This window comes from Meleagris gallopavo, chromosome 2, assembly GCF_905368555.1.
Source record: "Meleagris gallopavo chromosome 2, MGAL_WU_HG_1.1, whole genome shotgun sequence".
Taxonomy (NCBI): domain Eukaryota; kingdom Metazoa; phylum Chordata; class Aves; order Galliformes; family Phasianidae; genus Meleagris; species Meleagris gallopavo.
Window position 1 is genome coordinate 3,246,817 of NC_139405.1, and position 25,108 is coordinate 3,271,924.

The 25,108-nt window shown below is 44.9% G+C and overlaps 2 protein-coding genes across 2 annotated transcripts in view; one reads left to right on the forward strand and one right to left on the reverse strand.

The window, feature by feature from the left end:
- ZC3H6 (zinc finger CCCH-type containing 6) overlaps positions 1 to 14,400 on the forward strand; it is a 29,093-nt gene extending 14,693 nt beyond the window's left edge. Inside the window, exons 3-12 of the mRNA XM_003203639.5 lie at positions 23 to 148; positions 1,697 to 1,952; positions 3,780 to 3,901; positions 6,018 to 6,134; positions 7,608 to 7,719; positions 8,189 to 8,298; positions 8,908 to 9,161; positions 9,616 to 10,130; positions 10,396 to 10,635; positions 11,977 to 14,400. Coding sequence (XP_003203687.1) covers positions 23 to 148; positions 1,697 to 1,952; positions 3,780 to 3,901; positions 6,018 to 6,134; positions 7,608 to 7,719; positions 8,189 to 8,298; positions 8,908 to 9,161; positions 9,616 to 10,130; positions 10,396 to 10,635; positions 11,977 to 13,475 — 3,351 coding nt within the window. The 3' untranslated portion in view covers positions 13,476 to 14,400. The remainder of the gene's footprint in view (positions 1 to 22; positions 149 to 1,696; positions 1,953 to 3,779; positions 3,902 to 6,017; positions 6,135 to 7,607; positions 7,720 to 8,188; positions 8,299 to 8,907; positions 9,162 to 9,615; positions 10,131 to 10,395; positions 10,636 to 11,976) is intronic.
- LOC104909455 (uncharacterized) lies at positions 13,030 to 25,091 on the reverse strand. The gene is made up of 7 exons (XM_085218646.1): positions 23,620 to 25,091; positions 23,366 to 23,549; positions 19,619 to 22,873; positions 18,740 to 18,910; positions 18,282 to 18,454; positions 17,877 to 17,994; positions 13,030 to 16,910 (listed from the first exon to the last, which is right to left on the reverse strand). Exons 1-7 carry the CDS (start codon positions 23,823 to 23,825, stop codon positions 16,653 to 16,655), a joined length of 4,365 nt encoding a protein of 1,454 aa, XP_085074772.1. The 5' UTR covers positions 23,826 to 25,091; the 3' UTR covers positions 13,030 to 16,652.
- Positions 25,092 to 25,108: the final 17 nt, after the last annotated feature.

Below are 25,108 nucleotides of genomic sequence, written 5' to 3' on the forward strand. Positions count from 1 at the left end.
TTTCTTCTGTTTGTTTTTTCAGCATAACTCCCCTTCCAGTGATGACAGTTCAGACTACAGCCATGACTCTGATATTGAACGTACAGAAAGATCACATAAAAAAAGTAGCAGTTCTTCATACAGAGATTATGATTCTTCGTTCAGTCAGGTAGTACTTCTTTAAGCTGATTTCTCGTGTGTTTATTTGGGTATGCATATAAAAACGCTGATGTCAAAGATGCAGTTTTTGAAAGCTGATTTGATCACAGTGCCCCTTCTCACAATTTCAGAAAATACATGTAGTTCTCATGTCCTCTGAGTGGAAAATCAAAGCATCACCTGTAACTTAAATGTAGGTGATATAAACAAACTTGATACAAGTTTTCTGCTGTGCGGAAGTAATTAAAGCTACGTTGGATTTAGACCATACTAAGAGGAAACAGGTTCTCGAAATGTCACCTTTAAATATCTAGAGTTGATGCTGCTTTCTGATGGCTCAATTTGTCCTGGCTTTTCTCGCTCTGCACAGCTCAATAGCTCTCCTGAGACCAGTGGATGAAATAAAATGCCGTTCTCGACAAGTGAGATAGAGTAGCTGGAGGCTTGATGGAACTGCATTACTTCAGAGGAAGGGATGCTTTCCTTTTAGCCTGAAACCATTCCAGAAAACTCCAAATGAGCTTGATTTATTAGTGAGCTGAAAATGCTGTCTGCTGAAACTGGAGAAGGGACAGTACTGGCTTGGGAGTGGCCTTAAGGAGTATTTCATCCTGACTGATGGAGACAGAACAGATTGTATCACGTGTGTCCAAGATTATCGGGGTATGCAGATCACAAAGGGAAAGATTCAATTTTAATCATGGTTCTAATGAACCGTTGGTATATTGGTTTTAACCAGTTAAATTTTAATTCTGCCTGCTGTTACTAAGAGAGAGCTTTGTTATTAATGTAAACACAGGATTTTTGTTTCAGTCCTGCTGACTTTCCCTGAGTGGATACTCATCAAATTGTTTTACTCTGTACACCAGAGTAGCCTGAGTTCCAAGAAGCAGCTCACTTGCAGTCTCCACCAGTTAATCAGCTTTGCTTCTTGACAAATGTCCAATAACTTCTCAAATTCCAGCAAAACAAGCATTAAAGAATCTTGTTGACATACACTGTCAGTACAAAGCCTCCAAACTAAGTGTGAAAACCTTGAAATTGTTTGCATGTTATATTGTCTATAGCAACATAGTTAAAGTAATTCTTGAAACACGAGTGCCACTGTGTATTCTTACATATGTAAGCTCAGCTGTGAGGATCTCAATATACAATGTTTTTCTGAGCATGTTCTAAGCAATAATGTATTTTTTTCTCATGCTGTACTACCTTCTGTTTGTTTCTAGAAGAAGCTTTTTATAAAATACCACTTAGAATGCAAAGGATCGTGTACATGAAAATTCTTTGTCAGTCCCTCTGGGAAACATTCTGGAGTATAAATGCTGATGCTGTTCTGTTGTTTGGTTTCAAAAGAACTTTTTCCTATGTGCATTCAGAGTCAAAAGTACTAATTTTTACTTGATAACTGATTTTCATTATTATTAATGCTTGTTTGTGCAGTTGTGTAGTCAGCATGACAGTATAGCAGCGTAAAAACAATTGGTTTTGTAGAGCAGTTTGGAGGGGTGGTGTTTGAAATATTGAGCTGGTTCTAAACAATACAATCCCTTTCATACAGCATGGACACGTATCTGGAAATTACATGAGTTCACAGAAAATGCAACATAAAAAAAATGTAAAAAGTAAGGAGTATGATGACTATAGTCATTACAGTGATGAAAACTTTGGTAATTATAACGAGGAAGAAAAAGATGAAGATTTTGCCGATCAGCTTAAACAATACAGGCAAGCTAAAGAGACCTCCAGTAGTGATTTAGGACCTCCATTTATGAAAGAACCAGTGAAAAAACAGGGGATGAAAGGGATCCAGAAAGGTAAGATGATTTGAATTGTTAGCTGTAGTACTGATGATGGTAGCAGTTGTGTCCTGTGTCATTTCGGAATGTTTGTGTTGAGAGGTGCAAGAGGAGAGCTGCCAGCAGTGACTCTCCATTGGGCTTGCAGTCAGGATGTGGCATGCTGTTTACTGGGAAGGAATAATATTGTATGGGTGCACTTCTGCCTTTACTGAGGAAAAAGATTAAGCATTGGGTAATGTGTAAATAGTAAATAAAGAACCTGTTGAAAAACAAACAGACAAGATCATGATTGTGTGACTGCCAGGCTAAGAAATCGTACTACTGTAAAGTGACTTTCTGGTGGAGTTCATGAAAGGGTGAAGAAAAGAGTATGTGACCTGTGAATTCCAAAATACGGCTTAGGCCAAAAATGTATACGTCTGTTTAAGGTACCTCAACATTTTGATGAGTGCCTAAATTTATCAGTGTGCCCCATAAGTGTGCTATGATCCTTTTCTTTTCTCAACTTTTTTTCCTTTTCAAAGCTGGACTGATCCAAAGGCCATGAGAAAGTGCTTCTCTGAAGAAACATACTTCAGAAAGAGTTTTGCTTTTACTTACACGTTACACAAACATAATTATGCAAGCATTTTTACTTGCACCTTTCATTTGGTGTCTGGTCATCTCCTTAACACTGTAGTGCAGTTCATTGAACCAGCTTACATCTCTGCCTTTCCTATCAAGAGACCTTGAATTTCCTCATCTTCTGGACTCCCTCATCTTCTTGCTACTATTTGTTGTCTTGGGGTGTGGAAGGTTAGGTGAGGGAGACAGTGCATGCCACTTAGACTTATTACTGAGGTATCCTGATCTACCATCTGGAAAAATGGCACTACTTTGATTTTTCTGTGAGATAAAAAGTTGGCACCAATAGCATTAATGGAAACCATTGATTCAGTTTGAATAATTTTCTCCCTTTATTTATCTGCCGCACAAAATCTGAGCAGGGTTTCGTATGAGTGTGTGCGTGTCTTACTAGTTTGCAGGGAAGATGCCATTTTGTAGAAAGGTAGTAAGCTTTCCTTTCCTTACTTTTGTGACGATCTTCTGTCTTCTGTTCTGGTTCAGAACTAAGTAAACTCACAAAAGTTTGGCAGAATCTGCTTAACTGAGACAAAAAAATGTTTGTTTCACATAGTGTTTGGTGGTACTGCTTCAAGATCTCTGTCTTTGCAAGTTGCAGCCTTGCTGTGGTGGGTGGCTTCCATCTGAAGCAGGTGTGACGTCTACAGAACTTGTTTTCTTTGGTTTTAAGTTGATTACAAAAGTAGATAGAAACTCTGTCTCAGTGTTTTTAGTTAAGACTATGACTCATGATGTGCTGATAGCTGGAAAATTACCACCCTGAAACTTCCAGTTGAGTGTTATTATATTCAAATATATTCTATCCTATTAGGTTATGGTCTTTGGTTTCTTTCATGTTTTCAGATATATGTGCACACCTGGGTGTCAGTTGCACTGATTAGTTTTGTGTTCAGAAAGTGCCCAAATGGCGCAAAATGTTTCAAGTATTTGGGCTTATTTGAAATCAACTCTGCACTTCCAATTATGAGAAGCTTCTTTGAACGGGATTAATTGTGTGTGCACTTTGTCAGTCTGCTATTGATTTGAAGAGCTTTCCAAAGAGCAGGCAGTTGCACAGAATTATAATTGATGTAGTTCTACCTGCCAACTCATGATTCAAGATAGCATTTAGGAGTTCAGATTGCAAAAAGATATTAAGTTTTATGTTTGTCTGTATTTGATGTCCCTAGATTACTGTACTTCTGGAGGACATTTTAAAAGGTTGCTGCTGTGTTTCAGGTATTTCTCAGCGAGGTAATAATTATGGTGTTGGTAGAGGACGTGGAATGCAAAAGAAATTGAAGCGTAAGGATCGTGGAAGAGGAAGAGGGGGCAATAAAGGGTCTGATGGCTTTCATGAGGTACGTGGAATTAAAGTTAAATTTCAAATGCAGTTGTTTCAAATGACTGGATGTCTTGCTTTAACAGAAGTGTATTTATAGCTACGTGGTTTTTTGCTTGTTCTCTTCTCTAGAAAAGTTAAATCCCTTTACTTGAATTTTCCTGCACTAGATGTAAAAAGTGCAGTTGATAACTTAAGCTGATAGATCATTTTCTTGGAAATAATTAAAAAAAAAAAAAGAATATGGTTTATGATCTTTGGTTCTGAATGGCATATTGACTTAAATATTAACTTTCTGAAAGGTGACATTTTGCTACTACTGATTCACCTCAGCTTTTTCAGCAAAAAAAAAAAAAAAAAAAGGCTACCTTCACAGCTTTTGCCAGTTTTTATTCTGATTCATGAAGGATGCTTCTTCTTTCCTTAGCTAATGTGGAAAAGGAGAGATTCATACCTTAGTTCCCGTTTAGATGGGACTCCACATCCCTGGAACTCTCAGTTGGAGTATTTCAATCTTCCTTGAGCCTCTGTTTCAAGTTTTTTGAGGTGTTAGATGATCACTGCTTTTCAGTGCCTCCAGAAAGACTTGGGACATTGTTTTCATCTAATATCGGAGTTCATCTTGAAGGGGATCAGGTATTAGATTCAAAACTTTGATTGAAAGAAACAGCTGAGATTTCTCCAAGTTCATTGCATTCAGAATAGAGAACAGATCTTAGCTGATCTAACTTGAAGATGTCTGCTTCTGAATGTCACAGAATCCATTAATCATTCTTAGTGTAAATGTTTTGTGACATTGTGTAATTTGCCAGGCAAACTGACGTTCACATTTTCAGTCCAATTGCAGTGGAGAAGCATATCTATTCCATTTCAGAAGTTCCTCCTCAGCAGTCAGATCCCTGCCCATTTTTGTGGAGGTCTGCCATTGGAAAAGCCTGATTCCCCTCCATCCCCTCCAGATCAATAGATGATTACCCTGTATTGCAAAAAAGGGCATAAAAACCACATGAGAAAGGTGTAGAGGGGAAGGATTGGCTAAATATAGCCTTATGGCTAAGGAGGTAGACTAGAGGTCTGATTGTTCAGCTTCTGAGTGCTACAGGCAATACTTATATTCAGTTAAAGATTTGTTAAACTACTAAAAGCAGTAAATGGACTCGTTTGGACGTAACACCATGCGTGGTGGTAACATGGTTAATAAGGATTTGATAACAATGGACTTGTGAAGGAACTGTGAAGGTAAGCAGGTTGACAATTCAGAATCTCCTCAGCAACAAGAGGAACGCCTAGCAGGTCGTGCACCACCTGAGCTGCTGTTCAGTCGTCTTTGCTTGCTCTCTTCCCAAAAGTGCTGTGAGTTGGCATGTAAGTGCAACTGACCAAAGTCTTCCCACTCATCACATGGCGGAGCAGCTCTGTTGCAAAGTGTCCTGCAGTTTGGATCCAGAAGGACAGAGGAAGGTGAAAACTGAGTGGTGGTTTGGGCCAGGGCACACAGTGCTGGAACAGGGCGTCTGGAACAGAGTTCCAGCCATCTTCCTGATATCTGTCTGTAGGATAGAAATGCCAGCTATTAATCAACGTGCTTACCAAACGGACTGATGAAGATTAAAGGCTGACTTGTGGTGTGCCAACGGGCAGCAAACACTGCGTGGTTTGAGGAAAAAAATGGGAAATACTGCATTTGGGCTGTTGTGCAACTGAGAGTTACTTATTTGCCATAAGTATCATCATGGTGAGAGGTCACAGAGGTGGTTCCCAAAGCCTGTGTGCAGAGGTGCCCTGAGTCAGGGACACTTGACTTAGTTGGTAGCCATGAGTCAGCCCTGCTTTTTAGCATTTCAAATGAAGTGTGAGATGTTCTGTCCATTCACTGAACTTACTTACATCTGTTGTATTGTAAGAAATTTCTGATCTGATTATATTTGCAAAAGAGTGTAAAACTCAGTATTAAAGCAGCTAAGAAAAGGTATGTGTGTTTACCTTTACTTTGAGCTGCGGGTGTAGTATTAACAACTCAATCCTGGTGTAATCAGTCACATTTTGGGCTAACTGCTGCACCAAATATGCTCTTAACAGTTTTTGCAGTTTCACTAAATAAGTAAACATCAGCAGAATGTTCTTTTTTCTTGCAGGATGGCAAACCAGTGAAGAAATGGGTTAATATGAGTCAGGAATTCATAAATCAACACACAGTGGAACACAAAGGCAAACAAATCTGTAAATATTTCCTTGAAGGGAGATGTATTAAGGTAAATGTGCACTGTGTCTTGTCGGCCTAATTCTTTGGTGTGAGGGAGGGGAGAAGATGCACTGTGCTTTTTTTACTTCAGCTGATGCAAGGAAAACTCGTAGGTTGAAGCTGTGTTTGACTTCCTCTGTTTTACATATTTATAGATAAATGCTAACAGAAGTGCTTGTGGAAAAATATCCCCTCTGTTACATGCTTAGGATTATGACTGATTGTAACAAGTGATTGTGTTTGCTTGCTAATATATCCAGCAAAAATGTCTTTGGCATTATAAACTTACACTGACAGTGTCTCATATGTAAATATATAACAAGTTTTGCAAGCATGGAATCTGTAGATAGTCAATGATTTCTGAATGTATTAGATTATTTCTGTGTTTTGTGCTACCAGTAATTTTGAATCAGTGAAGAAAATTGCTTAATTATGCTGAATTATTTCTCTCTGTAAGAAGTGAGGTTGTAGAAATAGTTCCCTTACCAAAGAATTGAAGTCATCTTCCTTCAGCCAGCAAGTGGAAGGCAACAGAAAGAAGAGAATCCTATTCAGAGCAGTCAGCTGTCAAGCAAAATCCCTAGCAAGACAGTCTGTTATTGCATTAGAACTTTGCTATTGCTTCATTTTGAAGCTTATGCTGCTGTGAAGTTGAATCCTGTGCTGTCAGAATAGTTCAGTCAGTTACAAATCACACTCCATGCTTCTCAAATAAGTGAGTGCGCCATTTTATCCAGTTTTTCTGTGTATTTCATGATAGAACATTCTCTGTTGCTTTTTTGTATTGTGAAATTAAGGATGAAAATCAGTATGCTTTTCTCCCAAATGAAGGGGCAAATGAAATGAGCACGTTTTGCTGGCATTATGTATTTTAGTTTGTTGTGCTCAGTGAGATGAGTGTTTGCTGCCACCTTCAGTTGCAAGATGAGTAGTTGAAATAACTTAGTGTATTTTTCTTGAAAATAATTACAAAAAATGTAAAAAAAAACCAAAACAAAACAAAACCACCTCTCTAGCAGATTAACCCTAATGTGCCAGGGGTGGCAGCTTGATGTCCTACATGGAAGAGTAAAATACTTTGCTTATTGGACTTCATGGTTATCTCATGTGTTGTTAAAATAGAGTCAGGTTTACTGATTAAGTGCACTGTTGTCTATATGTGAGATAACTTTGATTAGGTATTGGTTTAAATGTCTTTTCAATGCTAATTGCTAGATGGGAACAGAGAAGATGACTGGTACAGTAACATCAGCTTATTTTTCTATAAGCACCAAATGTGTTATTTAGAACCCAGATTCAGCAATTGTTTCTCTGTGTCCCACTTCCCCTGTTCAGATTTTTTTTAGGTGCATACTTACAATATAATCCTGTGTTAGCAATTATAAAAAGTTTAAATTCAGTGAAGGAGGATGCTTTCCTTGAGATGTGAAATTGAACTACTCAGCATTTCGGACTGATAACGTGTTCCTCTTCTTATTTATAGGGAGAGCAGTGTAAATTTGATCATGATGCAGAGATAGAGAAGAAAAAGGAAATCTGCAAGTTTTACATACAGGGTTATTGCACCAAAGGAGAGAACTGCATTTATTTGCACAATATCCTTTAAAAAAATACTTGAACTCAACCAACTGTTCGTATTTACTCGTAATTCACATAAATGATTTTAAAGGGTGGCTGTTTCTCTTCTTAAAAGTGTATACCAATTTCTGTGTAGATGTACTAGAGGAAAATAATTTCTTTGCTCAAATGGGAGGAGAAAATATGATGTGTTTATCCATATATTTTATGTACCCTTACAGCTGTGTACTTTTTAATCTCTGCTGTGTTGTAGCTTTGTTTATTCTTTTTTATCATAGTAAAAACCAATGGTAAGGTGACAGTAAAATAATTATTAGTAGAATGTCAAATGAATCTAAAAGGTAAGTTGGTTGTTAGCTTTCAAAATTATTAAGATACTGTTTTGGAAAGATTAACTGAAAAATAACCGACAGCTGAGTTTCATACATGTGTCACAGGGCAAACTGATCATTAGCCTTTGTTAGGAGTCCTTAACATATTGCTTACATGAATTCCCTTGCAAGTTTTACCATACAGGAGCAAAATGTTATCAAGGAGATAAGTGCAAATTTTCTCATGCACCCCTGACTGCAGAAACAAAAGAGCTGCTGGATAAGGTGAGCAGTTTGCAATCTGTAAACTTGAGCTTTGTTCCCAAAAAGAGTGGGGGATAGTCCTGGAAATTTCCAGGGGGTTCTGGGGAAAGATGATGCTATACAATGCTATACAAAAACAGTGTTAAAACTTCCCTGTTGCTGTTTAGCACTGCAAGTCTGTGACTCGGTCCCAGACAACAAATTCCCCCTTGCCACCAGTTATTTTTCTGCTGTGTTAGACTGGTTTAATTTCACAGCTTTTATTTGTAATCATAAATTCTTTTTGACTCCCTTTCTGCACTCTGTAACAAGGAGTGTGACTTTTATGTTGCCTACCTCTATCTACCCAGAGGTTAGATCTCATCTGGGTGGAGAAAGGAATGAGATGCCTCTTTTGCAGGATTCGTGAAATACTGACCTTTGTGCTTAAGTAGTTACCTAAACAGTTACCTACCATATCATGGGTCTTATCAGAAAAATGATGCAAATTTAACACTAGAGACTATGATGAATTCTAAAATAAGTCATTTATGTCACTTAAAGTGACTCTGTGAGAGAAATGGACTTCTGTACAGTTGGCCACTGGTGACTATAAACTTACAAACTATTTGCTCTATTACTTTGTTGTAGGTTTTGAATAATGAGGAGGAACCACAAAATGAAGATGAGAAGGAACTGGAGGAGCTCAGAAAGCGTGGCATAGTTCCTCTCCCTAAGCCACCACCGGGTGTTGGACTGCTGCCCACCCCAGCTGAGCAATATCCATTTTCTGAGTCCGATATCGAGAATTATCAAGATCCTTCAGGAGATTATAAGAAAATACCATCTCTCTTTGAAATTGTTGTGAAGCCCACTGTGGATTTAGCACACAAAATTGGAAAAAAGTAGGTTTTTGCATTTTCTGTAGAATTCTCCTTAGGACGTGGCTACATAAAGCATAAATTACTCATTTATTTCCATCAGAAGTGTATACTTCTGAGTACATTGCTAAGTTAATTATTTGTTAAACACAGGCTATCAGTTATTTACTTAATGCTCTCCTTGAAAGGATTACTTACTGAGCCTTGACCTGTCAGAAAACTACTCCTTTGGCTCTTGTTTTGACTCTGTGCCTGCCTTGCCTGTCTCAGTTTGCAAGCTGGGCAAAGTTCAGTCTCCCAGTTCAGTCTCCTCCTAAAAGCTTTATATGTTTAGCTCTTGACCAAAGACTTACTGAGATCCAGTGAGTGTGCACAGACATCTGTAAGAGTGAAGAGAGAGAGGAGATAGCTAGTAGACTACTGATCATTATAGGTGCAGAATTTGATTCATTAAGGTTTTTTTTTTTTTTGCTTACAGGCCACCAACCTTCTATAACAGCTCATCACCACCTAGACCACCATTTCAGGGAAATGACCCGCATTCTCAGCATATGTATAACCCAAGTTCAAGCCCAGGGCCTGGACCTGGCATGCCACAAGGACATAATGGACCACCAATGCACCCAGGTTCTCCTGGGCATCATCCATGTGGAGGGCCTCAAGGAATGCCGCAGAGTCCTCCTATGCAGGGTGTCCCACCAGGCTTTCTAGGACCGCAGAACCAGAGCGGCATGCCTATGCAAGGACAGCAAGGTGGTCCTCCTCTGACACCACCAGGTCTTGGTGGATCTTACAATGCCCCTGGGGTTCAAGGACATATGGTGAATATGCCAAGAGATAATCATTGTCCTCCAGGGCCGCAGTACCAGCAGATGCCTGGTGAACGACAGCCGAATATGAATTATGAGCCTATTCAGAACCCAGCTGATTTCTATGACAATTACTATTCTCATCAAGCTGTACATAATTTCCAGCCAGCAAATAACTCTGGTGGTAAGGACCTTTAAGAATTGTTGTTCCTCGATGTGGTGGTTTGTAGCAGTATAGAGTTGAATCATCGTGGCTTCAATGCTGAACAGAGGAAGGAGTTGTAGAGAGCCACACCTCCTTTAAAATCTTCACCATATATTTATTTTCAGCTGATGCCTTCCAGTCATGCGTTACATCCCATTAATTTTGCTTTGTTGTGTTTTAACTGCTTTGCTGTGAAAGCCTGCGCAGAATAGCTGCTGACTGCTTTGTTTTTTTTGTACTGCAGATGGAACGTGGCATGGAGAATTTACAGATCACCAGGCTCACCTCATGGCTCAAGAGTCTCATCAAGGTGGAAGCGAGTCAGACTGTATGGGTGGTCATATGGGCCATAAACCAGCCATTAATGTACCAGATTTTCTTCCAGCAATGCAGAAAGCCCTGTATGTAAGGCTTAGTCAGAAGCATCAGAGAGATGGAGACTCTGTCAGCAGCCAGGGTCAAAGGGCAATGAGCAAAGAAGAAGGTAGAGTTAATTTTGTTCATGTTCAAAATTCATTTACTGACCATATGTTATTCTGGAACAAGTCTGTTGATTTGAATTTTCATCACGTTACCATTTGTTGTTATTTTGAGTGGACAAGTACCAAGTCAGTATTTTCAGGTCAACTTGCTTTTCTTTCCAGCTCATTCTAGACTGGATTCTGAACTGGTTCTAGACTGGTTCTGAACTGAATGCTTCTCAGTAACTAGTCCTTTCATTTAGGGGTCTTTCAGAATGCAGTGTAACAGGGAAATGATCCTCCTAGCTTCCTCCTTGTGGTTGTGCCGTGTAGTGAGTATTTGTGTGATGCAGCTAGCACTGATCAAACTCTGCACTAGGCTGTGCATTAAGTATTGCATTACTGTGCATTAGGAATTGCTGATGTTGGTGGATTTCATCTTCATTTCTCATCTTACTGAGCCAGAATAGACCACTCATCTCCTTCTGTGAGTATGCAAGTTTAGATTACAGATCAGAGCATGCAGCTGTGTTGTTTAGCTATATTACTCTCCAGTAAATTGGAGAAGATGATGGTTGAGAATTTAACCTTTTAGATATTCATATTTCCCCCCATTCTGAATCTTGACCTCTCCCCTAAATCTTCTAATTTGGATTGTAATGAAGCAGCAAATTCCACATTTGTAATGTATCTGTTTTTAAGATGACTGTAAGGCACTATTCTACTTTTTTTTTTTTCTTTTCCCACCCATCCCACAGTGAAGGTCATTTTCATCTAGACTCTTACTGTTAGGAATAATTGTTTGGAGGTAGGTTATTGTCTTAATTTCAGCTGGGATGGAATTACTTACTTCAGAGTGTCTGGTATCATCCTGTGTTTTGATTGTAGGAAAAAAACAATGTTGATAACACACTGATGTTTGTAGCTGCTGCTAAGCAGAGCTGCACAGAGCCAAGGCCATCTGCAGCAAAGAGCCTGAGGAGCTGGGAGGGGACAAAAATAGGACAGCTGACTTAAACTGCCCAAAGGGATGCTCCGTACTGTATGGCATCATGAAGGAGGAGTTTTGAAGGGGGAAGGAATAAGTGAAGGACTGTGTGGTGCTTAGCCAGCTGCTGTTGTGAGAAATGTGGAGAGAATGCAGCAGAGTTTGAGAGTATCTGAGCTAACTTGGTTTTTTTGTTCCTTCAGTTCTTCATTTACATTATTTTTGTCATATTGCAGTTGTTTTAATACAGCGAACGAGGACTTGGTACCAGATATTATTACTCCATTCCTTTTCACTGAGAAGTTGTCCCTTTATGTGAGTAAGCATGTTGCTTTATTCCCTCGTGACCATTTGTTTCCATAATCTTTTTTCTCAGATGACAATGTCAACTGGTACTCCAGCAGTGAAGAGGAAGAGGGGAACAGTGTTAAATCAATACTGAAAACACTGAAGAAACAGAGTGAAAACTTTAGGAATCAGCAGCAGCATTCCACAGAGCAGCACATGCTTGGTATTCCTACTGATCCCAGGCTGGCAAAAGATAAAGGTGCAGGGCCTCAGGCTGCTGACCCAAGGCTTAGGGCCTCGCCAAGATCAAACCCCAGAAAGCCATCGGAATCCGCAGCCTTGGACCCCAGGCTGAGGGATCCCAGGATGCATAAAATCAGCGACGGTGGTCATGCCAGCTCGTCTCTTGTGGGAGCAAAGTTAGATTTACACCACCCTCACACAGGTGTGAAAGTCAAGCAAAAAGGGATGGATGATGATGAAGAGGATTCAGAAAGAGAACTGAGAGAACGAGCTTTTCTGATTCCGTTGGAACCTTTGCCCGGTGTAACGTTAAGGGATCCCCGATCTCAGCTTAGGCAGTTCAGCCACATTAAAATGGATGTTACCCTGATGAAACCAAACTTTGCTAAGCATATTGTATGGGCGCCCGAAGACTTGCTCCCAATACCTTTGCCTAAGCCTGACCCCGTCTCTTCAATTAATTTACCTCTTCCTCCACTCATAGCTGACCAGAGGCTCAATAAACTGAGGAATCTGAAAAACGATCCCCATCCAAACGCGATGCCAGCTGACCCGAGACTAGCCGCAAAAGCAAAAAATAACTTAGTGGGCAGGAGTGGCTACTTGGATCAGTCTGTGGATTCTCATGCCAGTAGCTCCAGCAAGTTAGGAGATCCTCGATTACAAAAGAACGTTGACCCCAGGCTCCACAGACTGTCTAACACAGATACGTATCACGGAGTCGCAAAGGAGTCGCACCCTTCAAAGTTTGACCCCCGCCTCGCCAGATCCGCTGCCAGTTCGTCACAGCCCTCAGAAGCTGCCACTGCTAAACCTGACCCGGATGCTCTGCCTCCGTACGCGCCCAAGCTGTCGGCGAGCGGCGTCAGGCTGGGGACTTCGGGCTCCTTGCTGAGCGGTATCAGTCTGTATGATCCCCGAGATCACAGCTCGTCGTCGGACACGGCCCCAGCCAGCTCCGGGGAGAACGGAGAGAACCAGAAAAAAAGCATTTTGAAAAATTCTGCTAAAAATGAACCCAGCCTCTCAGAAGACGTGTCGCTGCCCAAGCCTGCCTCCAACGTAGAGAAAAATCCCGAAGCATCAGCAGAAGCTGCTTCAGATAAAGCAAACAGCAACAGTAAATCTCAGGCTAAACACTCCAGCGCTGCACCTGCAGTGCATAATCTTCCTATCCAAGCTTTATCGGGGCTGATCAGACCGCAGTACAGTGATCCGAGGCAGGTGAGACAGCCTGGACAGGTCACTCAGACACAGGATAATGATCCCAACGGGGAGTCAGATGATAAGTCCTTAAAAGATGTTTTCAAGACTTTCGATCCGACCGCTTCACCATTTTGTTAGCAATTGATTTTAAGTCTTTTTACTGTTGTGAATATTGCAGTTTTCTGCTGTTTTGTAACTGGTTTACCTCTTTGCTTTATTTATTTTTAAATTATAATTATCAACACTTTTCAGCTGCTAATCTCAGAACCACATGCAGTTATACAGTACGCTATAGTGTTTGCAAAGCTGTGGTATTTTCTATATAATACTTTTCCAATTTCAGGGAGACTAATAATTGACATGTAGGAAACAAACAAACAAACAACATGTATCGTGTTAGAGCTGATAAAAGCACTTTCATTGTAAATAAGTCATTAAGAAAGTCTGAAGACCTGTATATGTGTGAGCTGTCTCTTTCATAAACAACATTTAGATATGATTGCCACATTTGTATGATTGTATAGATACAAGCAATATTATGTACATTACTGTGAGAGACACTGTTTGACAAGGATTGTCCGACGCATCAAGCCAAACCGACTAACTTAAGTATACAGAAGTGATTTAAAAGGAAAATGTTGATCCTCCTTTTCCGATCAGTCGACGTCAGACATCGGTTTTTATTCACGCAGTCAATATTCTTAGTGTAAAAGAGACCTATATCACATATTGAGGAGTAAAAATGTCATATCTTTTAAAAGTATTTTATTCTATGCTGTATATAGAAGAAATTGTGAAGTACATAACTAGAAGAAAGTTACTGTTAAAAGTGGAGAATACCTAAGTTGTCTAATACGAAAAAGGTTTTTATTTAATTTTTTCACACATACACAATTCTGATTAGTGCTATAAGTTACATTGTGGTGTTCATGTATTTCAATGTATTTTTGTATTCAGCCGCTTAATTTGTATTGCTTTTTTTGTATCGATGTAACTGCAGTACTTGTATTCATTGTGTCTTTACAACATTTTTAACAAAAAAATTAAAAAGGGTACCATTAAAGTCTGGTAATGACTGTGGTGTTGACGTGCTGCCAGCTAGCTCAGGCTTGGAGGAACAGCAGAGAGGGTGTGTGAAGGACACAAGTGATGAAGCCTGGCTTTGCACCACTCGCCAGTCGGATGGTGGTGGGTTTTTAAGCTGCCCTCGTATTGAATCCAGATGGAGTCTGTGGCTGAGTGGTCCCGAGATCAGACTTCTGCGTTGTTCTCTGACGACGATTGTCATCGCTGCTGTGAGAAATGTCATGCATGCTCTTTAATTTTCAAAGATGTTGCATGCTGAGAGCACAACTGTCCTCAAAGCCTCTCTCGTTTTGCCTTTTGGGTTGCTTTTTATATAGAGGAAATGTAGTTATTCCTAGCTAGCTACATTTACAATAAAATTTTGCAGTCTGCTCAATTGCTATCTGGTTCCCGCCCACTTGGAATGTTTCTTTGCATTAAGCCTCTTCTTGGTGGACCTTGTCCTCTTGCTCTCTGCGTGTTGGCTGGGTAGTGCTGGTGACTGGGATGTGACGGTGTGGCAAATTCAGTATTGTTGAAGGCAATAGTGGTTTCAGAGCAGTGAAGATATCATCATCAAATTGAACTCTGGCTTGTCTTCAGCGTTTGGGAAAATGAGGGTCGAAGGAAAAATGCTGATACCAGGGACAAAATGTTATGCCTTGCAGTTGAGATAGTTGGAGGATCTCAGGTGGTTTGCCGTTGGTCCAGGTATGGATCCATTTTGGAGGTGCAGATGAAAATGGGTTGTGTTTTGGTAAGGGGACCCAGAATGCTAGTTTCAAACCCAGGACTGCCGTGTCAGTGCCTTTAATGTAATGTGGGGCTTCTTTGGGGCAAGAAGGAGGACAAGGTAAGGAGAAAATGTCATCTGAAAGGGGCTGGCTTGTCCTTGCAACTTACTGTCTCCATGTGAAACCTCTCTCCTTCCATCCATCCACGATCCATCTGGGCCTGGCCAGCAGCTCTGCAAGGGCATCCCCAGCTGCAGTGCAAGTGTCCGTGGGCTGCTTCCTCTCCTCTGCCTGTGCTTGCGTGTTTGTTCGTTGCAGATTTCTTCCTTGAGCTCGAGGTTGCTCCGGTGTGCCTGCTGCTACTGCTCCCTCTTGAAACGTGGAGAGGATTCATTGCTACAGCACAAGTACTGACCTACCCTGTAAGCCAAGGGGAAGATGCTGGGGGGGGGTCTGAGCCCAGCAGAGGGGCAGGAAGGTGTGTGGGGACAGTCCTGCCACACTCCCTGAGCTCAGGTCTGCTGTGAGAAATGATTGTGTCTTTTGCAGGGAAAGCACTTGCTTCCATCCCTTCCTCCAGCACAGAGCAGCGTTTCCCTCGGACGCTTTCAACTCAGAAGAGCAGCAACAGGAGCAGCCAGTACTGGGGGTCCTGGATGTCCCAGATGCCCATGGTTGCAAGGTGGGTGAGCATCAGCACTGAACGTTTTACTGTGATGGTGTGCCCCGGAATTCTGGAGAAAAGGCTCGTTTCAGGCTGTAGGATCTGCTGAGTCAGGGACAGCAGGTGTGACAAAATGCTCCTGTGGCCCTGGACTACTGAAAGAGTAAAATAATCTCTGCAATTTAGAAAGATGAGCATTCCTAGATCAGCACCTGCTGTTGCTGCCCTGTGATAAGACGACTATTAATGAGGTTTCTAGCTTCCATATGTAGCCTGTTCAAATATTTTTCTGCCATAAAGGAAAGAATACGAATCCTTCCCAATTAAAGTTAATTTATTATTGCAAAGTGCAGAATGTTTAATTACATGCCTCCTTTGCATTTCAGAAGTCAGTGAGCCCATTCCTTAGTCGTCCTCATTCAGTTTTTTCCTCAGGGTTTTGTAGTACCGTGGGTCGTGTTACTGCAGAAGAAAAGGTGCTGGTTGCATGAGAATGCCCTGCAGCTCTCCTTGGTGGGGTGGTGTCTGTTAGCATCATGCAATACTGCTGGATGAAGAGGAGTGCGATAGGGCCCTGAGAAACACCTCCCAGCTCTGAGGCTTTCTGATGCAGGTGAGCAACACCCTCTGATCCTACCAGCCACGTTTGCTGCTGCTACAAGTGTGTTCCTGCATCTTTCTGTTTGCATCTGGAGAGCACAAAAACTGGCACTTCTTGCTGCAGTGAAGGTACCTCATGAAACGGCGTCTTCCATCCCTCAGCATTTCAGAAGCCTCACTGCCACAGAGCCCCAGCTGTCTCACATCTGCAAGGTTGGGCAGCTCAGCAGCAGCAGAAATGCCTTCCTGTTTCTAGAGGTGGCTGCCCATAGTTGGATGTCCTTTAATAGATTTGGGACACTGGGGGGTACCACCGATCAGAGGCGACTGTCCTTGCACCATGGCTGTGAGCGTGGGCTCAGCCCTCGCTTGAGTCTTGCGGAGGCCTAATTCATCCCTGTCTGAGTTTAAGCATTGCTTGGCTCTGTGCCACGACAGGTTTTTCCTCCACTCGGTGCAAAAAGCAGCAGCTGCTGCTTCTTCAGAGTCAGGAGCAGGCTGTCGCAAGCCCTATTGGAAGGAGACAAATATTTACGTGCTTGAAGACGTTAAGACAAATTATATATGGCAGAACGTAACGACGTCTGTACGAGTGATGCCACGTTTCTGTTAGTTAATGCTTAAAAAATTCTCCACGTGCTTAAAAACCTGCTTACAGAGAGAGAAAAATAAGGCTGTCTCGTCAGCTTATTGGTAAGTGGGCCCATACATTTTGAAAGGGGAGCAGCTGGGCCATAAAGGACTTTGTAATCTGGACAGTCGAGATAAAAGAATGGCTCATTACATTGTGCTGCCAGCAGATAACCCAGACAGTACACTTTAAACAGCATAGGTAATGATGGACATGAGGAGCTTTCCCTTGCTTTTTGCTGATTGTCCATCAACCAAGATTCTAATCAAAACTCTGTCAAAAAGACACGGAGCTCAGCAGAGGTTGCAGGGCTATGTAGGAGATTAAGGCACACAATGAAAAACTGCACCGGCGCAGAGTGCAGTTGTATTTGTGCTTGTTTTTGAAGTGCTTTCACATCAAGTCTGCTCTCACAAACTATTTACAATTGGATCAGTCAGCCGTTGCTGGCAGCTGCAAGGCAAGCTCTTGGGAGTTGTGATCAAAGCCCATCTAGAGACAACACGAAGGCTAAGACTGACATGGACTATTTCCAAATAAAGGCCTCCAATGAGGTGCTGCCACTCTCCAAATATGAAATGGGAAATGGACCAGCTAAAGATGACTTAAAAGCTGGTAACAGCGATAGAGCAGATTCAATGCCTGGAAAAAAATGCAGAGGAGGCTTTGGAAACAAAACAGAAAGGCATAAAACAGAAACGTAGCAGTAGGAATCTTGACCCCTAGCTATTGAGGTCCCTCAGCAGCCAGCTTCTGCATCTCCACCACCAGATGTGGCTGAAGGAGCTCCCCATAGCACAAGCTCACCTTGCAAAACCTAGTCAGTGTTAGCAGCATTAACTTACTTTGATGCATGCTGCCTCGGTTGCCTTCAGAAGGTGTAAAACTGCTTGAATGAGGTTCTGCGCGTTGCTCACGAGCAGCTCAGAAGAGGACTTGCTCTCAGCAGTGACTGCTTTTACCCTTAAAGACACGTTGAGATATTTTACTGGAAGAGCATGGAAGCGTGCAGCTCTCTGCCACCAGGTAGCCCAAAGCCAGAGGCAGTGTCCCCTGCACTGCTGTAGTTTTTCAGGGGAAACGAGGCAGGCAAATGGGAGAAAAGTGCTGCTGGCAGCAGCAGAAAGAGAAGAGCCTGCTGAACTGTAACTGAGCTCTAAGTGCTGCACCCAGATCCAACACAGACCTCTGGAGACCACTGTGCACGTCTCTTTGAGCCTCGGGGAGACTCCTCGTTACCAGCAACTCACCTGGCCACGATGGTGAGCTGGCTGCTGATGGTGTGGGTCTGCTCAGTGGCACACAGCAGCTCTGCAGAACATCTCTTGTCCAGGCACATCTTTGCAATGATGCGGCCGAATGTAACAAATGCCTGCCCATCAGAAGCTATTTGCTTAGCACAGGCCACAAGCTGCTCCTTGCTCTAAAACAAAATGGAAATGTGATGGGGAGGAGGAAAATAAACATCTTTCCTGTAAGATAGGAGCATCCAGAGAGGCCAGGTGTATTCTGAAATGAGGAATGGACTTGCATCTCCTTTCAGGAAAGTAATTCCTGAAATTACTGGGGCAAGTGCACCCAGTGCCACTTTTAGTAGGATGGGATAACATGGATTTTTCAGCAGGCACTGGGCATTTGGGTATCTCCTCTAGAAGGCATCTCTATACCTACAGAAGTGATGAGTTGTAGGGGGTGAGAAACTCCATACCGTGATGGGGCCCTTCTTCCTCAGGAACTGAGTCATGTGAAGCATCCTTACTGCCATGTCCTTGGTCATCTGGGACATCCTGCTGGCACCTCCCTGCATTCTCTCCCTGTCTTCTCTCTCTTGCTTCCCAGAGCTGCTTGCAAAGAAGGTACTGAGAGGACGGTTCCCTTGCTGTCGAGACAACAACTGAACAGTTAAAAGTCTAGAGTATGCAGATTGTATCAGTATTGAGAAGTTCCTGCCTGCGTGTTTCTGAAGCAGTTTTTGGTGAGTAAAGAGGTGGGATGGCTGCCTGCAACGCTGCTGAGTCTACTCTGCCTTCCTGCGCAGTTTTTTTCTCTTCTGCCTTCACCCACAATGGGATTGTTGAGTCCAAATGCCCCGTGCCATTGTCTGGAGCTATCTCCAAGTGGGTGGTAACTGCAGCGTAAGTTGGCAGTGCCCATAGTTGAGAAGTGCAATGAAATACTCTTAAACTGCTCTGCAGAGTGATTTGGATCATGTTGCTGAAGCCTTTGCCAGCACCTGGCAACTGGCAGCAATTGTGGGAGCAGGGTGGCTGCTACTCCTGAGGAAAGCTCACTGAGAGGTGAGGAGCTGAGCAGAAAGAGTATTTCAGGGAAAGGAAGGGCAGTACAGTTCCCTGCTCCTTAGGAACAGTGTTTTGGAGATGGATTTATTTGTGGAAAGGTCTCTATCAGGTCAGATATCCAGAGCCCAGTTGCATGGGGCACCCAGCAGCTTGATCTAACAAACAAATTGGCTCTGCCGCGGGCAGGGGTTGGACTGCTGATTTCCAGGAGATCCCTGCCAACCTCAGTTATTCTCCTACTGAACAGTGTTCATCACACTGCACTAATGGGGGAAAAATTACCGTACCGTTTTGCGTGCCTCTCTGACAGCTCTGCTTGCTTGTCCACTCCTGCTCAGGCAAGTTTCTGCTGACTTGGTGGGCCTCAGAACATCGAGCTCTCGGGCTGGGGAGAGCTTGGCTGTGCTGCTGCACTCTTTTGGAGAGCACTGATCCCCCACGTTTTGCAGGTGTTGTCTCATGAGTTCCAGGATGTGTCCATTGATGCCATGGACAGCCTGAAGCTGCGTGGCAAGGTAGTGTGCTTTAGCTGACCAGTACCAGACAATGCTGTCTAGGTGGAGGTGCCTTTTGTCCTGGTGGCTTTGGAAGAGCTGGCTGGCACTGTCCACTGCATCAGATGTGAGGACCAGGAGGTGGTCTGCAACAGAGAGCAGGTCTGCCCGTGGCTGCAGTTGTGCGGTGGTCTCCAGGACATCTTGGAGGGTGGCTTTGACCCACTGAATGTTGGCCATTAGCTGACCTGCTTTCTCTTTAAAAGCTTTTTGGCTCATCTCCCCGCACTCTTTGGGGAAGAAAGACAGGGCTGGTCCAACCACATCTCGGATGACTTGTAGGTGTTCGCTGTTGGTCTTCTCCAGGTGGAGCAGTAATGCCTTGGCCCTGAGGGCCAAGTCTCTCTGCAGGAGCTCAAAGCGAATATACAAGCTGGCAGAAGGCAGTGGAGAGACCAAGAGGATATTGGAGGCATCCAGCAGTGCTTCCATCAGCACCTTTATCTCCTCCCTGAGGGTGAGGATTTCACTGCGGCCGCAGTCTTCAGGGCAAGTGAAGTAAGAGAGCCGGGCAGCTTCCTGCAGCCTCAGGGAGGTCTCAGACACGGCAGCCAAGAGGCTCTGCGAACAAAGCTTGTTCTCCATGGCACTTCTTAGCTCCCTCAGGAACAGGATGTCTCTGCCTATGAACTGATCCACAGCACTCAGGAGCACATGCATGCTGATAGCCCAGTGGACACAGCGCAGCTCCAGGCTGGCCTCTCCCAACTTGCAGGAGCCCTTGAAGGACATTGCTTTCTCAAGTAACACTTTGGTCTTCATCTGAGCATGTGAAAATTTGGCTTGGACCTGTAGAAAGTTTTCCCAGACATCAGGACAGATGGGATTCTGCTTATTACAGGCCGTGCTTGCAATGTCCTCTGCTATCTGAACCGCTCCTGCTAAACCCATCATGGTCTCATCCAAAGCCTGTTTGCTGCTCATAAAGTCAGCGGCCAAGATAAAACCAAGCACTTGTTGAGACAGACTGTACCAAGAGCCTGCCATGGCTGCCAGGCACTCTTTGGTCTCACAGATGGTTTCTGAGAGGGAAAGTGCAGTTTGGAGAAGTCTGCCTTGATGTTGGAGCTGCTCTGGCCTGGCTGTTTCCCTGGCCAAACTAATAACACATGGTGTCAGTAAGATAATCTTCTGGTACTGCCCCAGTGTCTCCATCTGGGGAGAAGCAGCAACAGGCAGTGCTTCCTTTGCTGCATTGATACAGCAGTTGGAGACTTCGAGCAAGGCGGAGCAGGCAGCGTTCACAGCTGCTGTATCATGGGCTCTTGTAGCTGCTAGGAGTGCTGTAATGACAGGGTGCATTTCTCCTTTCCTTGGAACAATATTTGGGTGTGAGTTACCTGCTTGTGGAGACGGATGACTTAAGATACCTCCTTGCAATTTAGCTTGACTGATAATGTTTTTTAACCCAGCATAGGATGAGCTGAGTTGAAGCTCCTTCACAACGTCAGCTTTCCGTATTTGTTCCCGGAGAGGGCTGAGGATATCTGGGTGGTTGGACCCATCCAGCCCATCCTGAATGCAGTGAGCAGTATCCATCAGGCAGCTCATCATCCTTGAAAAGACATCCCTAGTTTGGAGACAGGAGCATTGCTCCGTGCAAAGGGCCGTGGCTGCTTTCAGCTCAAGAATGGCCTTGGCCAGCTGCTCAATCCAAACCAGCAAGCCGTTCCTGAAAATGGGGTCTGTTGTTCTTTCCACATACCTGGCAGCAGCTTCAGCGACCCACCGAGCCCAACTGGTGAGGCTGGTAGCATGCTTAGAGAGCCTTTTGGGGTCCTGGCTTTGCAGGGCCTTGTCACACCATTCCTTGTGCTTGGCCATTTCCTGGATGGACAGCTTCAGGAATTCATGCATGCTGACTGTCTCTTCGAAACACTGTAAGAGGCTTTCTGTTGTCCCAGCCCATGCGTGGTACAAGGATTGCAGCTGCTGAGCAGTGCTCATGTGGGTTGGATTTCTGCTCATTTCTGTGAGCGCTGGAGGGAGACTGGCAAGGAGGCTCTTTAAGTACTCTAAACTGTCGTGGATTTCTCTAGCAGTTCGGGTTTTGGTGCACCTGGCCAGGACAAAGTCTGCCACTCTGAGCATCTGCTGGGCATGTGCGAAAAAGGTGGCAGTGAGGGGCTGAAGCTTCTTCAGTAATCCTCCCTGCCCTGCTGGAAAACACCCTGTATCTGCAAGGGTAAGAGCTTCCTCTACTAACTGCCTCAAGGGCTCCTTGGCCTCGGAGAAGGTGTTGAGGATTTGGTGCAGAGTAGCTTTGAGCACAGCCTTGTCAAGGTCCTCCACCTCCTTTCCCATGGTGTGACATTTCTCCTGCAGGCTGCTTTCTCCCCAGCTTGGCATTGTCCATCCCTCCTGCTGACTTATGTGGCAGCAAATGCTCTTTCTGAGCCGTAGGAGAACACAGCAACGTTTTACCAGATCCTGCTTCAGATCTGCCCTGCACATCTCTGCTAGAAGCATGCAGTGGAAAACTACTGCTTCCACGTGAGTGCTGAGCTCGCTGTCAGAGAGGTGCACTGGGTCTGGGTGGTTGAGGAGAGCCAGCAGCCTATGCACATGATGGGAGAAGGTCCCGTGTCTGTCCTGAAGCTCCTTGCTGCCCGTGCTGTTGACAAGCAAGGAAACAAGCTCTTGGATGGTCCTATCCATCAGCTGGAAAGCATCGTTTTTGGAGAAGTTGACTTGTTGAGCACAGGAGCATTTAAGGTGTCTGTGCTTGGATTCATGGAGCAAAGGAATGCACTTCTGAAGGAGCTGCAATGTCTGGGCCAAGCTGGTCCGTCGAGGAGAATCTTGGAGTTCCTCGAGGTGCTGTGCTGTCAGATTGCTCAGCAGAAGCAAAGCCTTGGAAAAGTCCTGGAAAGCAGCCAGCAGCCCTGGCATGTCCCCTGTATCCCGCAGTGTGCCCAGGCACTCCAACAGCCAGCTGGCAGCCTGCATTATGCTCCTTGCCCCGGCAGCACCTTCGATCTGAAGGATCTAGCGCAGCAGAAAGTACAGTCAGTGTGGCTAAGGTTACGCATCACTGTTACATCCCTCTGGAAATGATACTGTATCTGCTGCTGGAGAGAAAAGAGGTGTGTTTTGTCCAGCAGGCCTCTCCTAGTGAGCACACAGGGAATCCTAGCATATCAAGGTCGGAAGAGACCAGCAGGATCATCCAGTCCAACCCCAGCCCACCGTGCCCATTGCCCACATCCCTCAGTGCCACATCCCCGCAGCTCTGGGACGCCTCCAGGTGACCCCACCACTCCCTGGGCAGCTGTGGCAGTGCCTCACCGCTCTTTGGGAGGAGGAATTGTTCCTAATGCCCATCCTGAACTACAACCTGGTGCAACTTGAGGCCATCCCTTCTCATCCTATTGAACAAAATTGCTCCAACTAGTGCTCCCCAGCAGAGGGGCCATCTCGTCCCTCCTGCAGCTGCATCCTCCCCTCCACTCCTTTCAGCACCATCCCCTCTGGTGTTACCTTCACAGTCTCGGTTAGGATGCCCTTTGCTGCTGCAGCCAGCACCTCCCTGTGGCTAGGGCTGTCCGGCTGTCCCTGCAGCTGCCGGGCTGCCTGCAACACGTGCCTCCCTGCCAGCACAAGGGACTCGGCTGTGAGATGTGTCTCCTCCTGGTACGCCTTGTCACTGGACTGCTCGGCCAATCTGGAAGAAAAGCCATGAGGCTCAGCTCATCCTCATCCCATATCTACCACCCACCACCCAGCAAAATTACCTCCTTGAGGCAGAAGCGAGTTCATCAGTGGCTTTGGCTAATTTTTCTGCGTTCTCCTCTATGTTGGGTAAGGTCTGACACGTTCCATCTTCCTGTTCCAGGGCAAGCATTAGATGACAGAACTCTGCGGCCATGGGGCAAAGGATCCTCTGGATAGCTTTGTTTTCTATCTGTATTCCAAGATCATAGAGATAAAAAGGTTCCATTGTGTCCTGCCTGGAAAAAAGGAAATAAAACCAGGGATGGTTTGGGATCCTTCACAATGTGTGATGGTGATCAGTTTCAGCAGCAGCCTTGGGCTGGAGGAAACCCCGGAGGCCATCGGAGCATTGAGTGCAGCACCAACCTGCAGGAGGGAAGGCGTTGTGCTGCTCAGGCTGTGTGAGTAACCCAGAGCATCCCAGCCCCTCTGTAAGTGGAGCCCGTGTGTGTGCATCCCACTGGCACCCGAGGTGCTGCAGTGCTGACAACTCAGCTCTTAGCAGCTCCCATTGCAGCTGGTGTTATGTGAGCCTGGGCAGCACAGCGATCACCTGGCCTGGCCCCTTCCCCTCCCTGGCATTGAATTCTGCACCTGCAGAGAGCTCTGGGCAATCCATAGCCACGTGGGCAAATTAATTATTGATTGATTAATTCCCGCTGCGGATGCTTTGAAAAACACAGGTCTGAAGGGCAGGTTTGGAGCTGCTGGTCAAAAAGGGGTGTGCTTTTAGCTGGGGAGCTGAAAGCGTGGTTTTCTGGCCTTGCAGATCTGCTGAGATGTCATCACCTTCAGCACCATGCAGGGCTGTGCTTTGGGGAGGAGGAGGCTGTGTAACCCGTGTGTCCCCATGGAGCAGCGGTGGAGGTGTGATGTGACACCAGGAGCTGGGCACACCGGGAGCTGCAGTCTGGAGGCACACAGCCTGGTTCCCCTTGGGGCTTTGGAAGCAAAAGGTCCTGGGCCTTTTGGCAATGGGTGAGTCCCCCCGGCAGCTCTAACCCCCCCTGCATCACCCGGACTATAAGCCTGTGTTGCTGTATTTGCTTGTGGCCTAGCACATCTTGGACAAGCACTGCAGTGATGGTGCTGGCATCCAGCACACCACGAGGATGCTGGTGTGCCAAGCTGCTTCGCCAAGAAGGAGAAATCCGTCTCTAGTTTGAGGAAGGAGACAGAAAATGGGCAAGCTCGCTGCCTCTTCTGGCTTTTCCTGTACTCATTCACCATGATGCAGGGCAGCAGCAGGGAGCCGAGGCTTTGGCCCTGCGGGGAAAACCCTACAACCCGCTCCTCCCTCGTCTTTAGGGTGGGCATCGTGGCCCGGCTGCACCCCGTGCGTCCTGCGAGGTGCATCCACCGCGTGCCTTCCGCGGGGCTGGTTTTGGTACGCATCACCTGCAGCGCATTGTGTGCAGCCCGCGGCCGTGCGCTGCGTGCGCGCATCGTGCAGTACGCGCTGTGCCCCGCCTCTGTGCGCGCTCCCGGAGGAGGAAGAGGAGGAGGAGG

Bases quoted from the DNA above. Each gene is read 5' to 3' on its own strand.
- LOC104909455 (XM_085218646.1), bottom strand. From the start codon at position 23,825: ATGGAACCTTTTTATCTCTATGATCTTGGAATACAGATAGAAAACAAA. The intron at 22,874-23,365 runs GTAACACCAGAG...CTGCTGCGCTAG, and splicing joins TCCTAACCGAGACTGTGAAG to ATCCTTCAGATCGAAGGTGC. The intron at 17,995-18,281 runs GTGAGTTGCTGG...CGTGTCTTTAAG, and splicing joins CAGCTCACCATCGTGGCCAG to GGTAAAAGCAGTCACTGCTG.